At 48.1% G+C, this 24,825-nt stretch overlaps 1 protein-coding gene across 1 annotated transcript; it reads right to left on the reverse strand.

Annotated features, from left to right (window-relative positions):
- Positions 1-449: 449 nt before the first annotated feature.
- LOC110285623 (stearoyl-CoA desaturase 2) lies at positions 450-13,348 on the reverse strand. Its single transcript, XM_021151912.3, has 6 exons — positions 12,994-13,348; positions 12,219-12,501; positions 9,217-9,347; positions 7,399-7,604; positions 5,771-6,003; positions 450-4,277 (listed from the first exon to the last, which is right to left on the reverse strand). Exons 1-6 carry the CDS (start codon positions 13,015-13,017, stop codon positions 4,078-4,080), a joined length of 1,077 nt encoding a protein of 358 aa, XP_021007571.1. The 5' UTR covers positions 13,018-13,348; the 3' UTR covers positions 450-4,077.
- Positions 13,349-24,825: the final 11,477 nt, after the last annotated feature.

Raw genomic sequence — 24,825 nt, forward strand, 5'->3', positions numbered from 1 at the left:
CAGGATATTCCTAAGAATGAGCTAGACTGCCCAACCAGAGCTTCAAGGAAAGATCTGCTCTATGACGCTTCGTTGACTGGGTGTGTTTGGCCATGAGCTACTCAGAGACCTGGCATTTGTCCAAGCCAAGGTGCCAGCTGATGTTTCTGATTTAATGTCCACTCACTACTGGTTTCCTGTTCCCAGAAATGAATCTCAAATAACACCGAAGGCAGAGCAGGTTACTGGGTACGACTCAAACCTCATGACTTCTAAATTCTCTTTTTTCTTTTTTAAATTTAAGACAGGGTTTCTCTGTGTAGCCCTGGCTGTCCTGAGTCTCACTCTGTAGATCAGGCTGGCCTCAAACTCAGACATCTGCCTGCCCCTGACTCCCTATTGCTGGGATTAAAGTTGCGTGCCACCGCCGCTCCTGGGAAGCTGTATTGCAGCCAAAACACCATGAGACATTTTGCAGTCAGATCCATTTCATTTTATTATGAACAAACACAACCTCAGATGAGTAGAAATACTTTCAGAGTTGGTATTAATGAAAATTATTAGATTACAAATAACTACAGTTGCACATAATAAAGGAAAAATCCCACCCAAGGAAGGAAACGGAGTCCTGCATGTTTTCATAGCAGTGAGTATACATTATCTGACGCATCCATTCAACCTCTGAGAATGATGTAGATTAACAACGTCATCTGGGACATAGGCACATGTCAAGTCCACGATGGACAGTTACTACAAAAATGTGCAGGACTTAAATACTCCTCTGCAGAGGATCCCCAAATGTTTTTATAAAGAGCATTTTCTCATGCTCACACCTACCCATGGAGGTAGGTCAGGAATATTATCCCAGTTTCACAGAATACTGAGTCACATTATTGTTAGGCGAAATGCCCAGTGCTACGGTTTGAGTCTGTCCCATAAGTCATGGGTTAGAAACTTAAATCCCCAATGCAACAGTGTTGACAGCTGGGTCCAGTAAGAGCTGATTAGGTCAGGTCGGGAGGGCTCTTCCCTCATTAACATCCTTATCCAAGGAGGGAACTCATTATCAAGAGTGGGACTGTTATAAAAAACTGAGAGTTGGTAGGCGGCCCCGGCCTTCACCACCAGTGTAACACGGCCACCGCTTTCTTAAATTTCCTACTAACCTACTTCAACTAAAGACGACACTCAGAACACTAGCAAACCAGGAAGAAAAGCTTTCACTTAAAATCCTATAACCAGCTTTTAAATCTTAAAACAAATAACAAAAGCTACAAATCGCGTACGTTCAAAATTACTTCCCCCATCCATCAGCTATGGGCACTTCAGCAAAACAGCCCCAAGAAAAGTTCCCAAAAAACGAAGACCCCAGAGGCAATCCTGCAGATCCATGTCCAGCTAACCCTCCAGCCAGGCCAGTTTTGATCCTGCCACACTTACAGGCTCTCTGGTTTTAAGGAATCCACGGAGCGAGCGAGCAAGCGCCACAGGCTCACGAGCAACACTGGTTAGAAAAGAGGTAAGGCACCCAAGTCAAACTTTAGCGTGTCCACGAGGCAAGGACTGTTAGAAAACTCACTCAATCAGATCTTAGTCTCTTATTAACGTGTCACTTGGTTTGAGCTTTAAAAATCTTGATAGCAGTGTTTCTTAGTGAGCTGGTACACCCTTACCGACAGATGTTATTTTACGGGGTCCTTAGCCACAGCGTGGTTCATTTAGATTCAGGGGGCAGGCTAAGAAGAGAGCTGCTTTTATTTTTCATATTTGATTTTAAGTGGGCACCATAACCAGCGGAACTGAAATCACTCAAAAGGCATATTCAAGGAATAGGGCCACAGGTCAGCAAATACCTTGTAATCTCCCAAGAATTCTATTTTAGCAAACAGCTGAAGGGTAAGGCTACTTCCAAGTGGGCACAGGAAGGTCCTAAAGCCTCTCTCTATTCAACTAGCACAGGAAGACTGTCCCCTCGAAGCACAGAACTTGGTATGCTGTACAGCCGACGCAGCCAGGCTTCTGCACTGCTGCACGAGAGCCTTTCTGCGAAATGCATGGCATCTCAGCTCTCCTGCCCTACCCAAAGCTTTCAAGCAGAGGCACTTAAGAACACAACCCTGACTGCTGTGCTTCCCACTTAACCACAGCGTCACCCAGGAGGGCTGATTAGCCCGCGAAGCTTTGCCAAGTGCCGGGAGCACGGTGCATGCTCTGCCCTGACTCGCTGGCATGTGTGCCACCAAACCATTTGTTTTGGAATGACTGAAGAGACAAAGAGTCTCTTCTGAGCCAGGGATGTTTCTAGAAAGTTGGCCAAACTTTTTCTTTAGAGCTGAAGAGAGTGTCAGAAGCCTGGGAGGGATAGAGGTGGAGAATCTGAAACCCACCAGAAAAGGATAGCTGTCTCTACCTACTACAGACAGCGGTTGTATCTCTTGAGTGAAGAAGCTGCCAGGACCACACATCTTTACTGCCTGGAAATATCCAGGACATTTCTGCCTAGACCAAGACTAAATGTCAAAGAGGAAAAAAGAAATACAAAAAACATCCCAAAACACAAAAAAATGGGTAGGGGAAAAGAGGCAGGTGTGGTAGAGCTGAGAGATTTCAGCCACGGATCCCAGGCAGAGTCCTACCTGGTCACAGAGCTAGTGAGGCATGAGTCAGTACTGCCTTGCCACAAACAGCAGCGGGACTGAAGGGGGCTAAAACCTAACCTGCTCTACTAGAGCACCCCAAAGCCGCGAAGTCCCCTGGTAAGGGGCCCTCAGAAGCTTTCCTTTGAGAAGTCATTAGGAGCCGCCCACAGCGACTTCTGACTTGCCCGTCCACTGCCCGACAGTGGGAGGGAGAAGGCGCTCAGCATCGTCTTCCGAGGGAAGCACTCATGGAGTGTTTGTAAGGATCCAGGACAGACTTTACGACTTTTCAGTTTTAACTGTGACTCAAGTTCAACTCTTGAAATCCTTCCACTGTTGGATGTATGGAAACGCCACAGCTATCCTCAATTTGTGGGCACGACCAGCATCTTAAAGATGGAAGAACAGGAATTAAAAAGAATCTGGGGGTGCAGCGCACAAGACGCTCAAAACCATGAGCGACTGCCCTCACGGATTCCAAACATGCCTCACTCGACGATCCCTTGCTCTGCACGTCCTGCTAACTGTTGTTTTTTTTAATTTGAGACAAAGTCTCACTAGCCCTGGCTGGCTTTGAACTCAGAGATCCACCTGCCTCTGCCTCTGTCTCTCCAGTGCTGCAATTTAAGATGCAAGCCACCACACCTGGCCCCAGGTCCTTGTCATTAAAGGAAAAGAAAATCCTTATTCAAGACCACTTTTCCTACAAATTGTTTTTCACTTTACTAGTATATATATATATATATTTAAAATCTTCAGCCTAAACTACACTGAGATACTGATGTGTTAATGTATTTTAGTGTCACGAAGTTCCTCGGTTGCCACCTACTAAGAATTAGGAGAGGAGGCGCGCTATGTCGAAAGGCTGCGGTAGCTCTGCCAGACCGAGCTGAGCCTGTTCACAAGAGATCCCCCTCTCCCACAGCTTTGATGAATCATAGCCTGCGTGTTGAACTTGGCCCCTTAAGATTTACCTGCTTTATAGGCTCCCTGCCAAATAAAAACTATTTTCTTTTTCATTCCATCTGGCAAAGCCTGGGCTAAAAATAACAGGAGAAATCTCTCAAGATTTTTCTTGTATCTCTAACTCAGAGCAGCTTAACAAGAGTTGGGGGTGGGGCACGAACCTTTACTGTAGACCCTTGAGAAGTTGGTGGACTCTGGAAGGTGAACACTGACCTATAGCTGAGCGGCGGCTGGCTTGGGGGAAGCAATGAGAAACAAGGTCATCAGGGACAAAGCAAAGAAAAAGACAACGGGAAAAGAAAATAGAAGGGAAGATGAGCTTAGCATCGAAAGGAAGAGCTGTCGACTTCCGATTTTTGTCCGTTTTACAATACTGTACCAGAATGGGTTAACGTCATCATTTTAGCATCTGGGTAGCAATACTCAGTAGTTAATTAACAGAACAGTAAAGCCTCTGCCAAGCTTCTGGAACAGGAACTGCAAGACCCCACACTCAGCCGCTCTTGCAGCTTCCGTCTCCAGTTCTCTTAATCCTGGCCAAGACAGCAGCCTTGGACACTCTCTTCCGGTCGTAAGCCAGGCCCAGGACAGCCATGCAGTCGATGAAGAACGTGGTGAAGTTGATGTGCCAGCGGTACTCACTGGCAGAGTAGTCGTAGGGAAAGGCATGGTGGTAGTTGTGGAAGCCCTCGCCTGCAAACAGAAGCAAGGAGAACAGTCAGGGGGCTCAGTGCTTCCTCCTCTGCCCACACCTCTTACCCAGTGGGCCCCCTCAGACTTAGGGGAATCAGGGCTGCAGGTGAGTGAATGGCTAAACCCAGCTTCATTTACTCGGAACAGACAGACACCACCAAAGGCACTGCAGTTACATTTATACTCTGGGACCTACACATCTTGTCTAAGTGACTCCATCTCTAAGAGGATCTCAGCACTGCAGAGTTTAAGTAATTTATTTCAAGCATAAAAAGAACATGGGCAGTTTTTAAATGTACTTTTAGTATTTGTATGAGTTTCTGCATGTGCACGTGAGTGCCACAGCATGCAGGATCGGTTTTCTCCTTCCACGAGGGTAGGTCTCAGGGATCAAACTCAGGCTGCTCAGGTTTGGCAGGCAAGTGCTTTTACCTGCTGATCCTTCATGCCAACCCAGAAAAAATACTTTTAATAATATCCAAAGTTGGGGCAGGAGAGATGGCTCAGTGGTTAAGAGCACTGACTGCTGTTCCTGAGGTCCTGAGTTCAATTCCCACCAACCACATGGTGGCTCACAATGGGATCTGATGCCCTCTACTGATGTGTCTGAAGACAGTTACAGTGTACTTACATAAGTTAAATATAAATATATAAATATATAATTATTTATATATATATATCTCCATCCAAATATATAGATATATATATGTGTGTGTGTATATAAATATATAGATATATCTAGCTCCATCCAAACTGGCCAAATTAATTGAGTGTTGTACCAAGATATATAAGCACCAATCTGAACAGTGTCGTTGGCTGACCAACAGCTCTTAAAAAGAAGTGACAGGTCTGCATAGGGAAAACTAACTTGAGGTCTTTGCTGAACTCTGTTCTCAGAAAGAACAGGAAAATGTGGGTACAGGTGGCAGAGGCACATGTGCATGCACCCTGACAACTGGATTAGATTTATAGATTGGACCCAACAATTATGATCCACTGATCTGGTAGGACTCCCGGAGCAACACTGTGGGAAGGGGAGCTCTGGCACAAAACAGGAGAAATCAGAAAAGCAGAGGCTAGGTGGGCAGGTGTCACTAATGGATAAGCCATGCCCAAGTACTCTAGAGATAAAAATGCTATCCACGAACATACTTGAAATGAATTGTAACTCTAGCTTTTATACAGCATGGCTAAATCAACATATGAAGCTTATACTCATGGAGATGACTCTGCTTTTCTATTAATGATCCCTGCCCTGAGCTGTCAGAGGTAATTAGAAAACGGAAGAACTCAAAAGGTCCCATCACAGGCACATTTTCACCCTTTCCAGAGAAGTCATGGCCTCTCAAAAGAATTCCCTAATAAATTACCCCCCCCCCGCCAAGTCTCACAGTGGGAAATATCAAAAATCGTATCATCACCATTCCTCTGGCTCCCGGCCAAGTATCTCTAAGAAACAAGCCACCAGATGTGGTCCTGCTGTGAGGACTTACCCACAGCTCCCATGGAAACCAAGATGTTCTCCCGAGAGCTAATGTTCTTGTCGTAGGGGCGATATCCGTAGAGGTGGGCGGCACTGTTCACCAGCCAGGTGGCGTTGAGCACCACAGCGTATCGCAAGAAGGTGCTAACGCACAAGCTGTTTACAAAAGTCTCGCCCCAGCAGTACCAGGGCACCAGCGTGGGCAGGATGAAGCACATCAGCAGGAGGCCGGGCTTGTAGTACCTACGATGAGATGGCACATTTTAGGCTTCATGGAGAGAGAGAACTCTCACGCTCCTTGCAGGCAGGGCTGATTTCTCCCCTGTCCCATGAGTAAAGACTAGAAGGAACCAGCCCAAAACCTGTGGTAGAACATTTGAGAGCAAGTGCTGTTAGCTCTCTGTTTAGATGGGGGGGATATGGATGTAGTAGATGACCATGTTATCCCTATTGCTTTCTGGGCTGCCTTTGTCTGTCTGTCTGTCTGTCTGTCTCTCTCTCTCTCTCAAGATTTATTTATTTTATATGTGAGTATACTGTTGCTATCAGACCCCATTACAGATGATGATGAGCCATCGGGTGGTTGCTGGGAATTGAACTCAGGACCTCTGGAAGAGCAGTCAGTGCTCTTCACAGCGGGGCCATCATCTCTCCAGCCCCTGCCTTTGTTTCCTCTCATGACCACCGGAATCTTCACTTAGCATGTGGTGGCATGCCTCCATTTCCCGCTACCAGCGTTCCTAGATCTGTTCCCCAAGCCCCAAACTGTCAGCCTCTGACACAGACCACAGCACTATTCCTTGGGTATACAAGGCCACAGATACTTCCAAGGGAACTGACAAGGGAACCGTGTCCTTCAGCAGTCACCATTTCCCTCACACCCTAGGAAGTCCCCTGCACGTAACTCCTTGTTTCTCTGCTTACGTCTTTCCTACCACCTAACTTGTGTCCTTCCCAAGAGTGGGCAACACTCCTGCCTCACGCTGCTGGAGAAGCCTTTAGTGATTCGGTTGCTAACTTAACTACTTAAGTCTGTGCGGAGGAGTCCATAGGAAGGGTGTTGGCGATGTGTCTTCATCATCACTCTTCTCTCTCACACCTGGGATTTCAAGCAGAGACTGCACCCCTGAACACCCTTCAGCTCACTGCACTGCCGGCAAGGCCTCTCCCTGGAACCCGGAACCCTCCATTGTCTCTGTGCTGCTGTGGCTTCAACGCCACTTTCTCCTAAGCCTGCCCCCTGCTCTTTGTAGCTGTCCAGTCTAGACAAATCCTGACTTGCATGGTGACTATCAGGCTCCTTGACTTATCACCCCCTTATAGGAGGCCACTTAGTCCTGCAAGATAAGCTCTCGACTGCACTCAGGGCTGTCCTGCCCCGCTTAGGACAATGAACAAGGTTTTTGTTTTGTTTTGCAATTAACTGGTGCCTATTATAAGATAACATGCACAGAGGAAAATTGGTTTCTCTCTGTGGCCTACAGGATGTTAAAAATACGTTTTAAAATGATCTGAACATGTAGACACAGTTAAGTCACGGCTTTTACTTTATAATTCCTAATAAAAAATGCAGACAGTGTAAACTGTACATTCCCGGGGGGTCACAGCCTCAGCTTCAACCCCCCACACCCCACTCACCTCCTCTGGAACATCACCAGCTTCTCGGCTTTCAGGTCAGACATGTCCAGTTTTCCACCCTTCTCTTTGACAGCCGGGTGTTTGCGCACAAGCAGCCAACCCACGTGAGAGAAGAAGAAGCCACGGCGGGAATTGTGAGGGTCGGCGTGTGTTTCTGAGAACTTGTGGTGGGCGCGGTGATCTCGGGCCCATTCATACACGTCATTCTGGAAGCACAGGAAAGAGGAACCCAGTATTGAGAAGAGAGGCCCTCCAAGGAGCCTGCAAGGACCTAGATGTCTGCAAGGGCCTGGGACTCTCAGCCCAACTCACAAAATCCTCAGGACTCTGGCTCAAGAATACGCACAGGGTGGAAGTGAGGGGCTATCCTGTGCTTCACCCTTGCCTTAGAGGCACATACAGAAAAAGCAATTTAAAGTCCCAGAGCAGAGGAACAGCACGGTCACCTCCTGAGGTTATACGAAAGCAAGCCTGGGTAAGTCACAGTCCTCATGCTTCATTAGCAAGAGTGTCAACCCTTCTAAAGCTAAGTTTACGTGTGTGGGTTCAGGTGCACGCGTGTCACGCACAGCCCATGCGTAAGGTTAGAGGACAACTTTCAGGACTCAGTTCTCTCCTTCCAGATTTAAGATCAAACTGTCAGGCTTGCACAGAAAGCACTTTTACCCAATGAGTCATTTGGAGGATCCCATAGCAGCTCTTCAACCAGGGACTATGGGGCACGGCTCACGTGGAGCGCCTTATCCTATGGCTCACAGAGTTAGTTACAAGGCAAGTGGCCTGACTCCTGGGGTGCTCCTCTGTAGAAACAGTGGAGGAACCCATTCACCAAGTGGCAACCCTTTCTGCCCAAGATCAAGGCCAGCAGGTAACTCCTGAGCACAGGTATATCTCCCAAGGACCTCTGGGCCTGTCTGCATCCTGGCTCACCTCAAGAGCACCCCACAGTCTCTTCATCCACACCCCCTCTGTCCCCCAAGAACACTAGGGATCTTTGAAAAGTAAAGTTGCTACGCCAGAGAGGATTAGGCAAATCTGGTGAGCATCTCAAATCTTGACAAGGCACAGAGGACCAATTTGGTTTCCTAGTTTCATCTTGCTGCAAATTAAACCCACCAGTGGCTACCCTGTGTCCTTAAGAGTTTAGGAGCCAGATGGGCGGTGGTGGCGCACGCCTTTAATCCCAGCACTTGGGAGGCAGAGGCAGGTGAATTTCTGAGTTTGAGGCCAGCCTGGTCTACAAAGTGAGTTCCAGAACAGCCAGGACTACACAGAGAAACCCTGTCTTAAAAAAAAAAAAAAAAAAAAAAAAAGAGTTTAGGAGCCACGAGGGTCCTCTACCAAGTCTCTGTCTTTTCTCTGCTGTAAGCTCTGTCTCTTGTAGAGATGTAATAACAATTGTGTCTACTTCCTCAAATGGCTTTGAGGACTTAAAAGAGCCCCAGGGTCTTAGGACACCTGTGGGTCTGTCCCACTGTGGCAGAGTCTAAGACAGTTACTTTAAAACGAACGGTTCACTTATGGTCTAAGAAACCAGAGTCAGTGCTTAGCTCTTGTGTGCCCTTTATACTAAAGACCCACAACTGCCAAGCTGTGTGACACCCCTGGGACTCTGAGATGAAAAGTGACCCGGCACATGGGGACCCTTTCTTGTTTCCCTTTACAAGTGACTCTATGGTATATGGACTTCAGCACTGATCTGCACTCTAGGGGACCACATAGCAGTAGAAACAATGGCTGTCCTAGTCAACTATACAGACCTTGATCCCTGACTACCCACCCCTGGGCGGAGACACGGCCACAGCACCCACTTCTTACCTGGAACGCCATGGTGTTGGCAATGATGAGGAAGAGCCTCAGGGGCAGCCGTGCCTTGTATGTTCTGTGGCTCCACAGGCGATGAGCCCCGGCTGTGATGCCCAGGGCGCTGATTACGTAGTACAAATACGCTGTAGGACCAGAAAGTTGGGCGTCAACAACAAGCCAAGATCCGTAAGGGAAGTATGCCAAAGACAGGTTCCTGGCACCCGTCTTCTCAGTTAGCCTTTGGGTAAAGGCCTGGTTTTCTCTGCAGCCCTGGGGCGCACTGATTTGTAGAAACTTTATACATTTTAAACACTTGGAACTACTGGTCATCACGAGTCTGGCTATCACTGGGTTTCATTCCCAGGGCCAATGTTCTTTGACCTCTAGCAGTCCTCTAAAGATGTCTGGTCAGGAAACTGCATTTCCTCAACTTAGAACCCATATCCAAGGGCAGTTCTGAAGCACCAGGCAGAACAGCTTGGGCAATGGCTAACTGGAAGAGACGAGCAGTGGCGTACTGAATAGCTAACTCTACACAAGGCTTTTAGCAGAGGTGCATTTCAACACCACCGCAGCATAACGGAAGTCAGATTTGCATAGTGGCGCAAACGTTACCAAGGGTACTACTCTCACATTCTCCACACACCTTGAACAAGGTGAGTTCTATTAGTGCCAAGCACTGCTATTGAAGAAACAGGTTCTGGAAAGGTCAAAGGTCGTCTGTCGACTGTTCCAAGGTGGGTTTTCCATCCGCCATCACTTGTTTCCTTTCTACTATTCAGCCCCTAAGATCTGCGTACTCACTCCCTTGTCTTGTGTCTCTCCCTGGCCATGGTCTTGTCCTTCCAGAATGTTAGATGCTCAAAGCTGGCAGATAAGATAAACACTGCTTCACTGTCCTTGAAGCAGAAAGGCTCAAGAAATGCCAGTCCTGATATCTCACTGGGACGGAGAGCGGTACAGCCATCTGACACCCCCCTCCCCTGCCCCCATTTGCAGAACTAGGGAGCAGGGGCCTTGGTAGAATAGGCTAATACTGGCTCCCTCCCAAGGAACACCAAGAAACAAGGGACCTTCACAGACTACAGAATTTAGTTGCTACTGGAAACCCCTCACATTGTACCAACTGCTGCGTCCTTCTGCAGTCAGATAACTCGTTTCCTGAGACCGCTCTCTCCTCCTTCCCAACTCCCGTACCTCCTACAGGATCCCAGGAGAGCAACCTTGGATGAAAGGCCTTCCTATCTGGAAAAATCCTAGGGTAACCAGAGCCCTGCATCACGGGATGGCTTTGGGCAGAGCCAAAAGCCCTTCGCTGAGCAACCAAGACCTTATGCTGCATATGATCCAAGTAGATTGGATCAAAACTCAGATGATGGGGTATGTGCGTGTGTGTGCGTGTGTGTGCATGCGCGCGCAACCACACAGGACACACAAACCTAGGCAGTCAGTCTTAGGCCTCTTCAGTCCACCTCTCCGTCTAGCAAACAGGAGACTTAGATCCCTCCCCTGTCTGCCAGAGAAAAGTGTTCACAATGGTGGGTAGGAACTATCTCTTTCTTAGCTTTAACTTCAGAAACGGGCTGGGGAAGGTGGGGGGTGGAGCTTTGTAATCTCTCTCTCTCTCTCTCTCTCTCTCTCTCTCTCTCTCTCTGTCTCTCTCTCTGTGCTGTCAAAAGCACCTATTCGGCTCCAGAGTTATAGAGTCCACAAAGGTACAAAAGACTCTTAAAGCAGCCGAGTCAGGAAAAGGCTGGCAGGGCACACAACTATTCTAAAGAACTATTCCATTCCTACTTTTGACAAAGATGTGAAGTCTATGAGTGGGAGCTGGGTGGTGGTGGCACACGCCTTTGATCCCCGCACTCAGGAAGTAGAGGCAGGCCGATCTTGCAGTTGGAGGCCAGTCTAGTCTAAAGATCCAGTTCCAGGACAGCCAGGGCTACAGAGAAACCTTGTCTTGGGAGAAAAAGTTTGGTACCTGGAAAACTCTCAAGGATTAGATCTCACCACTTATAGGACCTAGGAGGACTGAGGTAGAGAGGCATAAAGACAGCCGACAATCAGACAACCAGTCTTTCTATACACTGTCCTGCAAGAGACCTGCCATGAGTACCTACATGCAGACACTGTTCCAAAAAACCAATTGTTCTAAAGAAACCCTTGCTCTCCGCCTCTCTGAGAGCAGCAAGGGGCCCTGGACTACAGATGCAGTCCCTCCTTCCTGGTTCAATGTTCAGTTGTGTAACCACCTGCAAAGCACATGCGTGCAGCTAGGGGGCAGCACTACCCACCCATGGCTCCCTGGGCAGCTGAGCTAGGCAGGTCAGTGGCACACTCATCAGTTGGGCTGTGGCTGCTCCAGGCTCTCTTCCTGCTCAGGAGGTATGTGTTAGGTGTGGGGAGAAAGGTGCCACAGCACAATGTGGACAAGAAACGAGGGGCAGAAGGCTGAACAGAAAGTGAAACCCTCCTTCAACCTTATTTTATTCTAAGAATGGTCTGTTGACTGGCTTGTACCAAACCGTGGTACCATACACCTTTGAACCTGGATATACAGGAGCCTGCTTCATCTTTCTCCAGGCAAACCAGCCTAGTCTGGCCAGGCAGGAAGTCCAAACAGTTGGGCTTATAACCTACCCTCTGTTCTCTCTGCCTAAACAGCATCCCGTGGCTTTGTCCCCTCACTGGACTCAACAGGTTGCCCACTAGGCCCCTGGTCTAGCTCTTGGCTCTAATGTCTCAGAGGCAGGGCCTGTTTCTCTTGTGGCAGGCAGAGCTGGGACAGGTGCCATCAAGTGACTCATACAGAAAAGCCTGCTCAGAGACCTCGGCATCAAGCCCCCCCCCCCGCCCCCCCATTCTTAACACCACGAGGTTCTTTGCCCAGCCCAGCTGGTCCAACAAGAACCAAAAAGAAAGGGCCACTGCCTTGGGTCAGAGGCCAGAGGCCACCTCTTTAAAGATCAAGGAGAAATCTGAGGTATTGGCCCAAGACAAGGGGCGCTGCTCACCGAAGAGGCAGGTGTAGACCTTGCAGGAGGGAACCAGTGTGATCCCGTACAGGGCTCCCAAGTGCAGCAGGGCCATGAGAATGATGTTCCTCCAGACGTACTCCAGCTTGGGCGGGGGCCCCTCCTCATCCTGATAGGTGGGGTCATATAAATCATCTTTTATTTCAGGGCGAACATCTGCTCCCCAATGGTGAGGACTCTTTTCAAACTTCTCGCCTCCATTCTGCTGTCCCCCAGAAGGTGGCGCTGTGATTGTGGTGGTGGCTGAATAAGAGCCAGAGATCTGCAACGAGAGGGGGTGGAGAATCAGGGACTGCAGACGCGTGGGGGCAGCAGGGGTTACTTTCCCTCTAATATAACTGCGGGAGAGATGCGATAGCGGCCATGCCCCAGTGCCAAGGTTGCATGACTGTGGGGCGCACCAATGGAACACTGAAATGTGCAGGCCATCGGGAATAAGCCTTATGATGAAGGGGCAAGAAAAGACGCTTTATTAGCAGCACCCTTTGCAACTCACAAAGGAAAATCTGCGCATATCGAAAAGAGGTCAGGTTTTTACTTTAAGAAACACAAGTTGGGGCAATCAACTGTACTGAGTAAAAATCCGGTTATCACCCGGTCCAGAAACAATCTAGCAAGGTTGAGCAATTCGGAAATGATGGCTAAATGCTCCCAGCTGCTCTGAACTCTCTCCAACCCTCAACTGCCACCCACCTAGAAGTCCAATCTGCAACCGCCAACCTGAGGGGGAGGGGTACGGGGGGTGTAAGCTCACCTCTTGCAGTATGTGGGCCGGCATCTTGGCGTCGGATGCTGGGGTCACGTTCCCAGAGATGAGAACGTGCAGCGAGCTTCAGACCTCAGCGACAAAGGGTGCTATGACTAAGTTTCTGCAGCCCGCTGCGCGGTACAAGCTCTGGGCCAGAGCTGGCAGTGGGGTATTAATGTCCTGTATATCCTTAGGTTCCTTATATTGATCAATGACCAGATAAAAAATCAAAAGCTGGCTGGCCAAAGCAGCCGCGGGCGGAGATAAGGATAGAAAATGAGAGGACGCCAAAATCGCAGCTTGCAGCCACCGGTGTCCAGGAGTCAGAATACTGCAGACACCAACACCGCATTGTCCCATCCCTAGCCAAGCGGAGGGGGGCGATGCTAATGAGGCCTTCGTAAACTCTGGCTAGTCATTGGCTGATGGGAATTTGGTACCACCTCGTCCTGCTGCTCTCATTGGCTCTGCACAATCTGCTGTTCCCTCTGCCTCCAGCTCCTCCCACCCTCCTCCCTTCTTTTTCTGCTCCTGGCTTCTCACCCATCCCCCGCTGGTCCTCCACCCAGCCCCCACCCTGCCACGGGGGCGCTTCAGCGTTTTCTCTGGGAGAGAAGACCTAATCTAGCAGTGGGGGTTGGCTACCGGGGCAGGAAGACGCGGAGAGGTACATAAAGTGGGAAAGCCACTAGAGCGCCGACCACTCGCAACTCCATCCGGTCTTTGCATTTCCAGAGGCGCGTGGGAGGGGAAATGGCTACCACCAACAGAGAGCAAAGCTGAGAGGGGCCTCCCTCCCCAACAGGCGCCTCTGTAGTCCCTTTTGGAACAATGGCTCAGCCTTGCCCACCCCCTCCAGGATGCTTACCAGATAATAACTCGGAGCTCTGTGCTGTAATCAAGTTTTCATAGGTCTGTGGTTTGCTCATTCACACTGGTCTGGGTCCCTACGGTCACTGTGCACACTCGAGAGCACAGCCAAGGTCAGTCAGCAGTATCTCAATCCCACCCCTCACCCCCCACTTCCCACCCCACGCCTTGAGAATACTTGTGGCACCTTTAGGAGACTCTTTTGTTGAAAGTTTGCAGTTTGCTACCTGAAAACCGCCCGAAAAACATCTAGCCGAGGGAGCCTTATGTATGTAGAGTAGGAACAGAGAGTGGGTATTAAATTATTACTGCAAGGTTCTCTGTGACCGCTCAGTGGGTACCCCTGTTCTTCCATTCTAAGCAGGAAGAAGGGGACATAGGGACATACGGAGATGGGATAAACGGTTCAGCTGGCAAGTGGAGGAGCTAGCTGAGCTGAAATGCTTTCAAGCCACTCCTCAGAGGACCCTATGACCCTTGAACCTTGGGTGCTCCGACCTAACACACCTCCCTCGCCGCCCCATCTTCTCTGGGGCCTGTGTTAACTCTTTCAAGAGATAGAATTTGTAGCCTATGAAGGCCGTGCATTCACAGAGTCTGCTTCTGTATCCAGGTCACCCCATTACTGTATCTCCCACCTCTAGGAAAAAGGGTTGATAGACATCTTGTCTTCTCAAGAAGAGAGATGCCAGGCATTTCCTGAGACCAAAACAGACCTCTTGCCTTCTGGTCTCAGGGGCTTGCCAACTCTCTGGCTTGTGACCAGACACCTCCATTGCAGGCCTGGCTCAATGACCATAGCCAAGAATGCTGAACACGACCAGGTGTCCTCAGCAAATGGCTGGCGGAGGCTCAGAGGTACTGTGAAGTTATCTGGAGAAGCTACTCCCCCTTGGGTTGTCTGCGTGATGTCTGATCTTTTACTAGCTGTGGGTTTGTCCTTTGTCCTTGGCTGTTAAAAACAAACTCCCTTAAACTGTGAGGCCTTTACAACAGATACTGGCTCCTCAGGGCTCTGGTGGCTGGGTATCTATAGCAAAGCCCCAGCAGTTTGATTCTGCCAAGAATGGGCCTCTGATTCTTAGGTGGCCATCTCTGTGTTCAATGGGGAAGGGGTGAGCTTTGTCTCTGGGGTTTCTCATTAAAAACAAACAAAAAGATTTAGTATTACTTTTAATTATACGGACGTGTATGTGTGTGTGTGTGTGTGTGTAAGCGTGAGCATATGCACACATGCATGAAGGTACTTGAGAATGCCAGAGGTGGCAGATCCCCAGGAACTGGAGTTGAGCAGTCTGTGAGGGAACTGAAAATCCAACTCTGGTGCTCTGAAAGAACAGCAAATGCTCTTAATGGCTGAGCCACACCTCCAGATCCTGGGGTCTCTTTTGAAAGGACCACTCGCATCATCCACAGGGGTGAAGCATCACCCTCCATGCTACTATTCCAGATACTGATGAAGGTCCACCAGATGAGTTGGGATTTCCAAGTATCTATTGCATGCTACTTTGGGGAAGAAGACACAGTGTTTCCTTTGGGATGCCTTGATTGCTACTAAAGACAGCTCTCCATTGGAGACCAACGTGTCCTTACATTTCCTTCACCTGCAGCCTACAGTGCTGCCTGCATCAGAGCTGGTCAGTGATGTTTCTTAAGCCAGCTGCCATTGCATTCATTGTCTATCAGAGACAGCAAGGGAGGCCTGCCAAGACAATGATGTAGAACAGGAGTCCTACATTTCTCTCCCTTGGGGAGAAAGTTCTGGAAACCTAGAAAAGGAATGAGTTAAGGGTTCCAGGAAGAAAAGGTGGTCGACAATGTTAACTGTTGATAAACAAGATAGGAAGTTGCCTGTCTCGTCCCATGTGGGCCAGCTTCAATAAAGCTGTGTGGTAGGGATGGTACAGCACAGCAGGAGGCCTGGCATCAAGAAGTACAAAGCGACCAAGTTGAAAGTTATAGGTAATATGTGATGACTGTTTGCCTCTGCTTGCGTTTGCAGGGATGCAGATGAGAAGTGCAGGCTTCTTTGGTACAGCAATGCACAGTGTGTACATGGAAGCTGGGGACAGGAGCTATAAAGTTTCCTGTATGAAAAAGGACACACAGTGTATGGCAGTTTTTAATTTTGACCCTTCAACTCAAGAGAGTAAGGATAAAACAGCCCCCACATCGGTATATTAAATAAATAAGTTAATTGTAGGGAGTTCCTATTGACCACAGCATGGAGCCTGTACTTCTTTTGGGGGCTTTGGAGGCCCTCTGGACCTTGGTCCTTCCCTGTTTATGTCTTTCCCTTAAATGTCTTCCTTTCTCTTCAGTCCCATATTTCAATATTAAAAGCTAAAAATATTCCTTTCCCTTTGCCTAGAGCATTCTTCCCTCCGACCTTTACCCACTGCTGACCTTACTGATTCCTGGTCTTGTATTTTGTTTTTGTTTTTAAATTACCCAATGGTTCTACCAGGCTGGCTCCCCATGTCGGGTGGTTTCTGCTTTTCTGACACCTGTACTGAGATTTACCAAGAAAATAGGGCTTGGGTACCTGACCCAAGAAGGGCTTTAAATAGGTGTTTGTTTATTAAACTTGTTACATAATCATAACTAGATAATTGAACTATAATATTATTTATAATAATAATATAAAATTATCCTCTTTATTATTTCTTTCAGAAATAATAATAGTAGGCAGTAGGTGAGCAGTATAGTAAAGGGATTATGAAAAGATGAATCTCGAGGTGGGCATTGTTTCCTTACTTCTCGGGATGGCAAGTCATAGGACTTTTAGGACATGCAGATGTGGCATGTGAGTGGCCCTGGGACCTTGTAGGAAGACTCACACGGAGGCATGTTTTCTAGCTCTCATGTCTAAGCCAAAAACAGATGCTAACCAGGTGAAGAGAACAGAGAGGAGAGAGCCACAGGCTTGGCTCCAGGAGCTTCGACCTCCTTCAGCAAGGCACTTGCTAGAGAAGTCTTTCTCAGGTTGGGACCTGGGAACTCAGTAAGAGAAAAGAAACAAAGTTACTGTGAGCAGTTTTATTCCCCATCATGTTCAGATACAAAGTAAGCATCCTCTAACTTGGAATGAGGTCAGCCATTCCAGTTAACTCCATAAGGAAAGTAAATGAGTAACTATCTTTTTAGTCCCTCCCCTCCCTTCCTCTCCTGTCTTCCCCTTTCTTCCTCCCCCTCCCATTTCCCTACCCTTCCTTTCCTTCACAAACAATTCCCATCCAAACCACATCACATAAGCAAGGTCTGTGTCCTCCGCGTGGCTGGAGTTCCAGAGTGTCTAGAAGTAGGGGCCGCAGTGTAAACCCCTGAAGAGTCCTTGCTTAGGATGCTGTTTGTGCCTGAATCAGGAAAGCAAAGGAAATCACTTCACACCCCCACCCCACCCTCACCCCTAGAGGAGCAGCCTGGTGCACAGTGCTGGATCCCCAGGACAGTGAAGGAGGTGACTGGTTGGTCAAGGAGGGACAGGAGAGACAGTCTCTGGGAATCTTCCTTCTGGAAGAGGCTAGAGAGAGAGGCAAAGGTCGCTCTGTTCATTCCACTCCTTTCTGCTGCAGAACTCTGAACCATTTGAGAAATATTACTCAAGAGCCATCACTCAAGTTCAGTATGTGTGTTAAGGTGAGAGGAACATACCATTCTATGTTTTGTTTTTTGTTTGTTTGTTTGTTTTTGTTTTTTTCGAGACAGGGTTTCTCTTTATAGCTCTGGCTGTTCTGGAGCTCACTCTGTAGACCAGGCTGGCCTCGAACTCAGAAATCCGCCTGCCTCTGCCTCCCGAGTGCTGGGATTAAAGGCGTGCGCCACCACGCCCGGCGGAACATACCATTCTTAATTTTATTGAAAAGCTTATTAGCTTGCTTAATAAACCCATATAATGTGGGTTTTTCTTCTCTTTTAGGATCCTGGTGTCTTTTCTTTTCCACTTTATTATTCTAAAAAAGTGAAATTAAGAATGCATAAAATGTAATAAGCTCTCTGTGGGATGGAGATGTAGCCCAGTGTTAGGGTGTGTGCCTAGCATGTGCAAGGCCCCCTTTCTACCAACAGCATTGCAACAGAAAGAAAAAGAGTTCACCCGTGTAATTTCCGCACTTGGGAGTGGTAGGCAGGAGGAATTTGAGTTCAAAACAAACCTAAGCAACACTGTGAGACCTTGTCTAAAATAAACAAATAGCCCCTGTGCTGTTCACCCCATCACTATGAATCGCTATTAAGTGTTTCATAAAGCAGTTGGCACAGGAACAATTCAAGTGTGGGAAAAACACGGATCAGGCAGTCCTGTTAGAACACATGTCCCAAGTAGAGAAAGCCAGACCTGTCCAGTGTGACATCCTGTCCACATACTGGAAGAGACATGCCCCTGTCTCTACTGTAACTAGACCTTCCCTCACTGCTCTTCTAGGGTATGGGCATCCACGTGACTGGCTTTGCTCTAAAAATCCAAAGCAGAGTGTCACAGTCAATTTACTCAAAGTGCATTGTTTTCAAAATGACCAAAATTTGTATTTTTCTGAAAACCGAATTTAAAACCACCCTTGTCTCCTTCTCTTCCTCCTTCTCCTCTTCCATTCTCTTCTCATTTTATAGATCATGGTTCTCAGATAAAGTTAATAAGAATTTGGGGTGGGGGGGTTCTGGCAAGAAGCTTGTTATAGAGAGAAAGCAGACTAGTATGCACTTAAGGTTCTGTTTTGTTTTGTCTTTGTTTTATGCTTGTCAATCCAACTCCAAGACACCTTTGCCAAGTTCAACTAAAAGCAAATTCAAAAGGAGAGTGATAAAAGGATTTTTATTTGACTTTTAGGAGCAAAGTTGGAGTTTACTGAGGGAAAGTTTCCACACAGACTTCAGCACAAGTCGAGAGACAGGCAGGGGAGAAAGAAGGTGAGAGCAGAAAGAGAGATGGAGACAGAAAATGGGGAGGGTAGCAAGAAATGTTAGTACAGCTGGGCGTGGTGGCACACGCCTTTAATCCCAGCACTCAGGAGGCAGAGGCAGGCAGATTTCTGAGTTCCAGGACAGCCAGGGCTATACAGAGAAACCTTGTCTTGAAAAACCAAAAAAAAAAAAAAAAAAAAAAGAAAAAAGAAAGAAAAGAAAAGAAATTTTAGTACACTCCCAGACAATGAGTGTAAGTGGCCCTCTCTAGAGAGCAAGCCATCAGAATCCTAAAATATAAACTGGGGCTGGTATGATGGCTCAGTGGGTAGAGCTGCTTGCTGCCACACCTGGAGATCTGAGTTTCATCCCCAGAACCCATGTGATGGAAAGAAAGAATTCCTGAAAATTGTTCATGGACTTCCACACTCGACCTGAAGCATGGGCTCTCTGGAACACACACACAATAAGTAAGGGTAAAAAATCAAAGAGAAAACAAGCAAACACAAAAATCAGGTAAGGGGGAATTCATTAATTACATTTTAAAAAATGCTCAGAAGAACAAATGTTTCTGAGCAGGAAGGGCCCGATGAACGCCCTTGCCGATATGATAAGAAACTTGGAAAAACTGAAACCAGTTTATCCTGTGACTAAGAGGGAACTCGATTCTTCCAAACAGCAGAGTAAATGAGTGAGAAAGAAGCCAGGGATCAACACTAAGGAGGGGAAACCGAGTCACTACACAGGCCATGGAGACAAGGACCATGCAATAGGCTCAAAAGGAAGCTGTCTCGGTCAGAGCTGGTGAGGGGGTCACGCCACGGCCACGGGAGAGATTGCCTCAGGACAGAGTGCTGGATGCTGCCAGTTGTAGTATAGTGTGGAGATAAAGACAAGGAGGCAGAAGGGGGTTGAGTGTCAGTAATGAATGTGGAAAAGCAGGAGGGAAAAAAAAAAAAAGCAGCGCTCAGATCCAGAACGGAGATAGTTGTACGATGGTGAAGCCACTGTGTGAATGATATTTACACAATCACCATAGTACAAATACCAGTTCCCGATTCACGGACAACTATGACACACTCTATTGAGAGGCTGGAAAAAAAATGCAGTGTGCAGGTTCCTTCCCGCATGCTTGCGCCCATGGTGGTCACCACAGCGGTGGTTGTTTTAACATTCCATTTCAGTCTTCCAAGGTGCGAGGTCAAAAATGGAATTCTTCAGCTATGTAAGCATGTATTTAAGAATACAGAAAGGAATGCTGGAGAGTTCAGCTCAAAATAATTTAAAGATGTTCTTCTGGGTAAGAAAGTGAGGTGCTTCTATGCCCAAAACAAGCCTAATGAAATTATTTCACCTGCTAAGTTATATGCAGGTTGAACTTGGCCGTAACACAAGAGCAACTACATTCTCAGATTTGTAGAGTGGCTACCCAGTATTCACTGAGCCTGAGATTTGGTTCTCAGGGCTGAGTAAAACCCACTATGGTAGAACGAGTCTGTAATCCCAACACTCAGGAGGTAGAGGAAGTTCAGGGCCAGCCTGGGCTACGTAAAACCTTATCTCAAGAAAAAGAACTGTTGTTTTTCCCTAAGGGCCAGCCTAGAAGTTGTTATACAGATCCTGCTGGCCTTGAAATTTCAGAATCTGCCTCTACCTCCTGAGAGCTAACTCCAAAGGTTTGCACCACCACGTTTGGCTGCCAAGAGCTTTTAAGGTGAACAAAGTCCACTAGAAACCCATCCCTTGAGCTCACAACCCCCACCCAACCCCCGACTCTGTGTCAGTCCTCCTGATGTAGCCTAGGTAATGTTGAACTTTTTAAAATAGTGAGACATTTATAGGCACACACAATGCATTTTGATCAAATGTAGCCTTTGCCTCTCTATCCTTCGGTCTGAGTCTCCTGAGTTTACAGTTGGGTGACATTGTGTGCAGAACCCCCCAAATCTTCCTATTTCTTCAGCTCCCCTATCCACAGTGGCTACACCCCAGCACCCACACCAGGGGACCATAGGACCACAAGGCTGGGCGACTCTGGGACCTGTGTTTCCTGGATTATTGCAGAAGGCTTCATTATCAGCTGTACTTCATTGTCAATTGCTGCTTTCTCCTTGGGACATTGGGTTGAGTATCAAAACTAGGTGGACTCCATCCTCCCCTACTTTCTCAACTCCAAGTCCTTGCCTTTCTCCCAGGAGCCTCCCTCCAGGATCTCCACCTCACAAGGACTCTATCTGCCCTCCTAAAGTGGAACTCACTGCTGCTGCCATGGCTCTAACACTGGATAATAGGTTCTTAGCCTTCTGTCTCCCTCCGGTTCCTTCTGTATAACACAGGGAGAGCTGAGATTACTGTCATACCATCTCTCTACCAAATTTTTGAATAGTTTTCTTTTCTGTGAGCTCCAGGCCAGCCTGGTCTACATCGTGAGTTCCAGGCTCGCCAAAGCAACATACAGTGTTTATCTCAAAAGCAAGTTGGGGGAGGGGGAGCATCCCTGAGAATGGGAGTTGGCTAATGAACTAAGTGAGAAGCCTGCACTCAGAAAGCTCCAGGCCAAGGTACTCATAGCCCTTCGCAGGCTGTTTACTGAGCACTCTACCTCAAGTATGCTCTGTTTGCGGTGTGAAGTCCAGGTGAGGAATGGCGTCTTGCAGCTTTTCTGTCGACAGCCATGTGCCCCAGGCCCTGAGGTTTCTTAGTCTTTAAAATAAGAATCCATTAGTCTTGCCTGGTTTCTCTCTCTCTCTCTCTCTCTCTCTCTCTCTCTCTCTCTCTCTCTCTCTCTGTGTGTGTGTGTGTGTGTGTGTGTGTGTGTGTGTGTGTGTGTGTGTTCATAGCCCTGGCTGTCCTAGAACTCACCATACAGATCAGGCTAGCCCAGAATTCAGAGTCTCCTGCTTCTGCCTCCCAAGTGCTGGGATTAAAAGCATACATCACCACACATGCTCTTGCCTGTATTTTCAAGCCATCTTTTATTCATGTGTGATTTTGTAATGTGGTGTTTTTGGTTCACTGGGTTAGGGAAATGCTCCAAAATATTAGCATATTTCATTTTACAAGATTAAAAAATGTTCATTAACTCACCACTGATTTTATCAGACAAGCCTTACATTGTCGGGAAGCTGTCAAACTGTGCCATACGCAAGGTCCCCAATGTCTAAGATTTGCTTTAAGAATTATTAGGGCAATTATCATACATTGTTTCCTTGAAATAATAGCTTTACTTTATCAATATCTGAAAGTCTGCCCAATACTGAGGTGATTAACAATAGATTGATCGATCGTCATAGTTTGAAATAAAAATGTTACATTTAAAAAGACAGAGAGAGCCGGGCGTGGTGGCGCACGCCTTTAATCCCAGCACTCCGGAGGCAGAGGCAGGCGGATTTCTGAGTTCAAGGCCAGCCTGGTCTACAAAGTGAGTTCCAGGACAGCCAGGGCTATACAGAGAAACCCTGTCTCAAAAAAAACCAAAAAAAAAAAAAAAAAAAAGACAGAGAGAGCCAGATGTGGTGGCCCGCACCTTTAATCCCATCTAAATTTAGGAGGCAGAGGATGGCAGATCTCTGAATTCGAGGCCAGCCTGGTCTCCATCGAGTGTCTCAAAAAATAAAATAAAATACCAAAACCAAAAAACCACGTAAAAAACAGTTAATTCGTATCATAGATAAAGTTGACAGGAGTGCAGCTTTTAGAGACACTGAGACTAAGCTCCTAGATCCACCCAACTGAGCGCCATTAATTTTGCTCCTCAGATGTCCTTTGACATTCTCGCTAGCACGGTTGAAACCTGGAGGTCCCACTCCCTTTTGTAACGAAGCCTGGATCTGACCTTCCAGCCCGAATCTGGTTCCCTCTGCCCTGCTGTGGCCACCACAGTTAAGTTTCTGAAACAGAAATGTTCCTGTCCTGCTTGAGTACATCTCATGACTCCTTATCACGGAGCAATCTAGACTCTGTGTGCCTGGCTGGCATTCACAGCCTCCCCTGCACATTCCACACCCCTTCAGGCCCGGTAACACCAGCCCGAACCGCTTCTAAACGCGTTGCTCTCTGTGTTGTCTGTAAAATTTTCCTCTACTGCGACATACTGTGGGGTCTTTCTTTGAATGGGAGCCCTGACATATACCTACAGGAAGCCGTAAAATCGCGCCCTCCTTTGCCAGGTCCCTCCACCATGGAGGCAGTTAGGGACAGGAGTCCATACCCAAGGTCGCACGTGGGGCAGGGCTAGTTGTGTGGAACGCACAGCTCTGCGTTCCATCTCCTCAAAGAGGGAGACTTGTAGAGGGGAGTGGGGTTAGATCCCAAGGAAACTCTCCATCTGCTCCACCTGGGATGATGAATGCAAGGTGCGCGCGCATCCCCCGCTCCAGTAGAGCCCGGAGGGGGAAGGGGGCGGGGGTGGGGACAGAAGAAGCACCACCACCGCCCCCTTCCCGCACCCCCCTGTCTCCCGCAGCTAGACTGCAGGGGCAGCGCCTCCTGATTGGAGCGGGTCCCGGCAGAGTCGCAGCGCGGCTGCTGATTGGCTGCGAGGAGTCAGGCGCTGTGGACCGAGTGAACGCGAGTAACCCCGGGGGTGTGTGCTGACCGAGAGTAACCCCGAGGAGGGGCCTCCATTCCCCGGGTCTCTCAAGGCGTCTGGGCCCCCAGGCCCGCCCACTGCAGGGAGGCAGAGCGGGAGGAGGCGGACGTTAGGGACGTGCGCTCCTCGGAACTTAGATTTCCACACGATCTTCCTTCTGCCCCAGCTTCCTTGTGTGGGAGTTTAATAGGAAGTTTAGAGACCACAGAGGTGTTGGAGCATAGTAGGAGTCACACAAACGACTGTACTTTAATAATAACAGGGAGTTGACAGCCTGCTCTACTGGAGAAAAGACAAGGCTGGATGCTAAAGAGACCTCCTAGAGTTTCCTCACCTTCTGCCCCAGGAGCAAGAGAGGTTCAGAGGGTCTGTGGGGGACTAGCTTTTGTGGAATAAAGGAAGAGAAAAGGGACAGATGGTGGTGGAGATGTATTCCCAAGGGGGACAGTTATTGCTAGTGGGGCTATAAAACGATGCAGCCCCTGTGAGAGACAGTTCAATGTCCCACAAGAAGAATGAGCAGTGAAATCCGCTCCAGGTCACAGACAGAGGATATTGAGAGCAGGATCTTAAATAGTTGCACAGAAATACTCATTTCACACTGACTGAATGATGGAGACAACTGTACACCAACAAAGGGTACTTCAGCTGGCGTACACACTACATCTCAGCATCGATCCGCAGATGGAAATGGGTCCTGATAGGCATCACAAAATGAATGGGTGGGCAAAAAGTCCAGCAGGCTGCACAATTCCATTCCTGAGAAAGGCCACCAATAGGTAAATCCTAGAGACAGAACGTTAGTTGTTCCAAGGCACAAGCAGCTGGGTGGAGCTGGAGATGGGGGGAGCCACTGTTGAATGGGTATGGGTTTTCTACCGAGGTGACGAAAATGGTCTTGAACTAAGGGTGACGGTGGCACATTATTATGACTGTACTACATGTCACAGCAGTGTTTGACTTAACAGCTAATTTTATGCTGTGAAAAGCACTTAAGTGTAAGTGTGTGTATGCGTCAGAAATCACAGACTGTAGGGGAATCCCACTGCTCTTCAAATGTTTCTAAGAAAGAGGCAAAGTCTGGAAGCCCCGAGGAGTTCTGGGCCTTCTTCTGCCTTTCACCTTCATTCCTCTCCTCTCCTCTCCTCTCCTCTCCTCTCCTCTCCTCTCCTCTCCTCTCCTCTCCTCTCCTCTCCTCTCCTCTCCTCTCCTCTCCTCTCCTCTCCTCTCCTCTCCTCTCCTCTCCTCTCCTCTCCTCTCCTTTTTCACAGGTCTTATAGCCTGGTACTTGGTTACTGGCAGGTCCTTGTAAGAGAAAACTGGACCTGGGTAATGAGGCTCAGGGGTGGAGCCCTTGCCTAGCGTGTGAAAGGTTCTAGGTTCAGTCTCCATTCTCTCCCCTGCTCCCCAAGAGGAGAAAGCTGGCCTTGAGGAGCAAGCTTTTTACAGGACAGTGTGCTACTGCTGGAAGAGCAGAG

Source organism: Mus caroli, unplaced genomic scaffold (assembly GCF_978045245.1).
Source record: "Mus caroli unplaced genomic scaffold, Mus_caroli_1 scaffold_20, whole genome shotgun sequence".
In the NCBI taxonomy this organism is placed as follows: Eukaryota; Metazoa; Chordata; class Mammalia; order Rodentia; family Muridae; genus Mus; species Mus caroli.

Coding starts and splice junctions, on each gene's coding strand:
- LOC110285623 (XM_021151912.3), bottom strand. CDS start 13,017: ATGCCGGCCCACATACTGCAAGAG. Junction 7,605..9,216: donor CCAACACCATGGCGTTCCAG/GTAAGAAGTGGG, acceptor CTGTGCTTCCAG/AATGACGTGTATGAATGGGC. Junction 4,278..5,770: donor GGTTTCCATGGGAGCTGTGG/GTAAGTCCTCAC, acceptor TTCTGTTTGCAG/GCGAGGGCTTCCACAACTAC.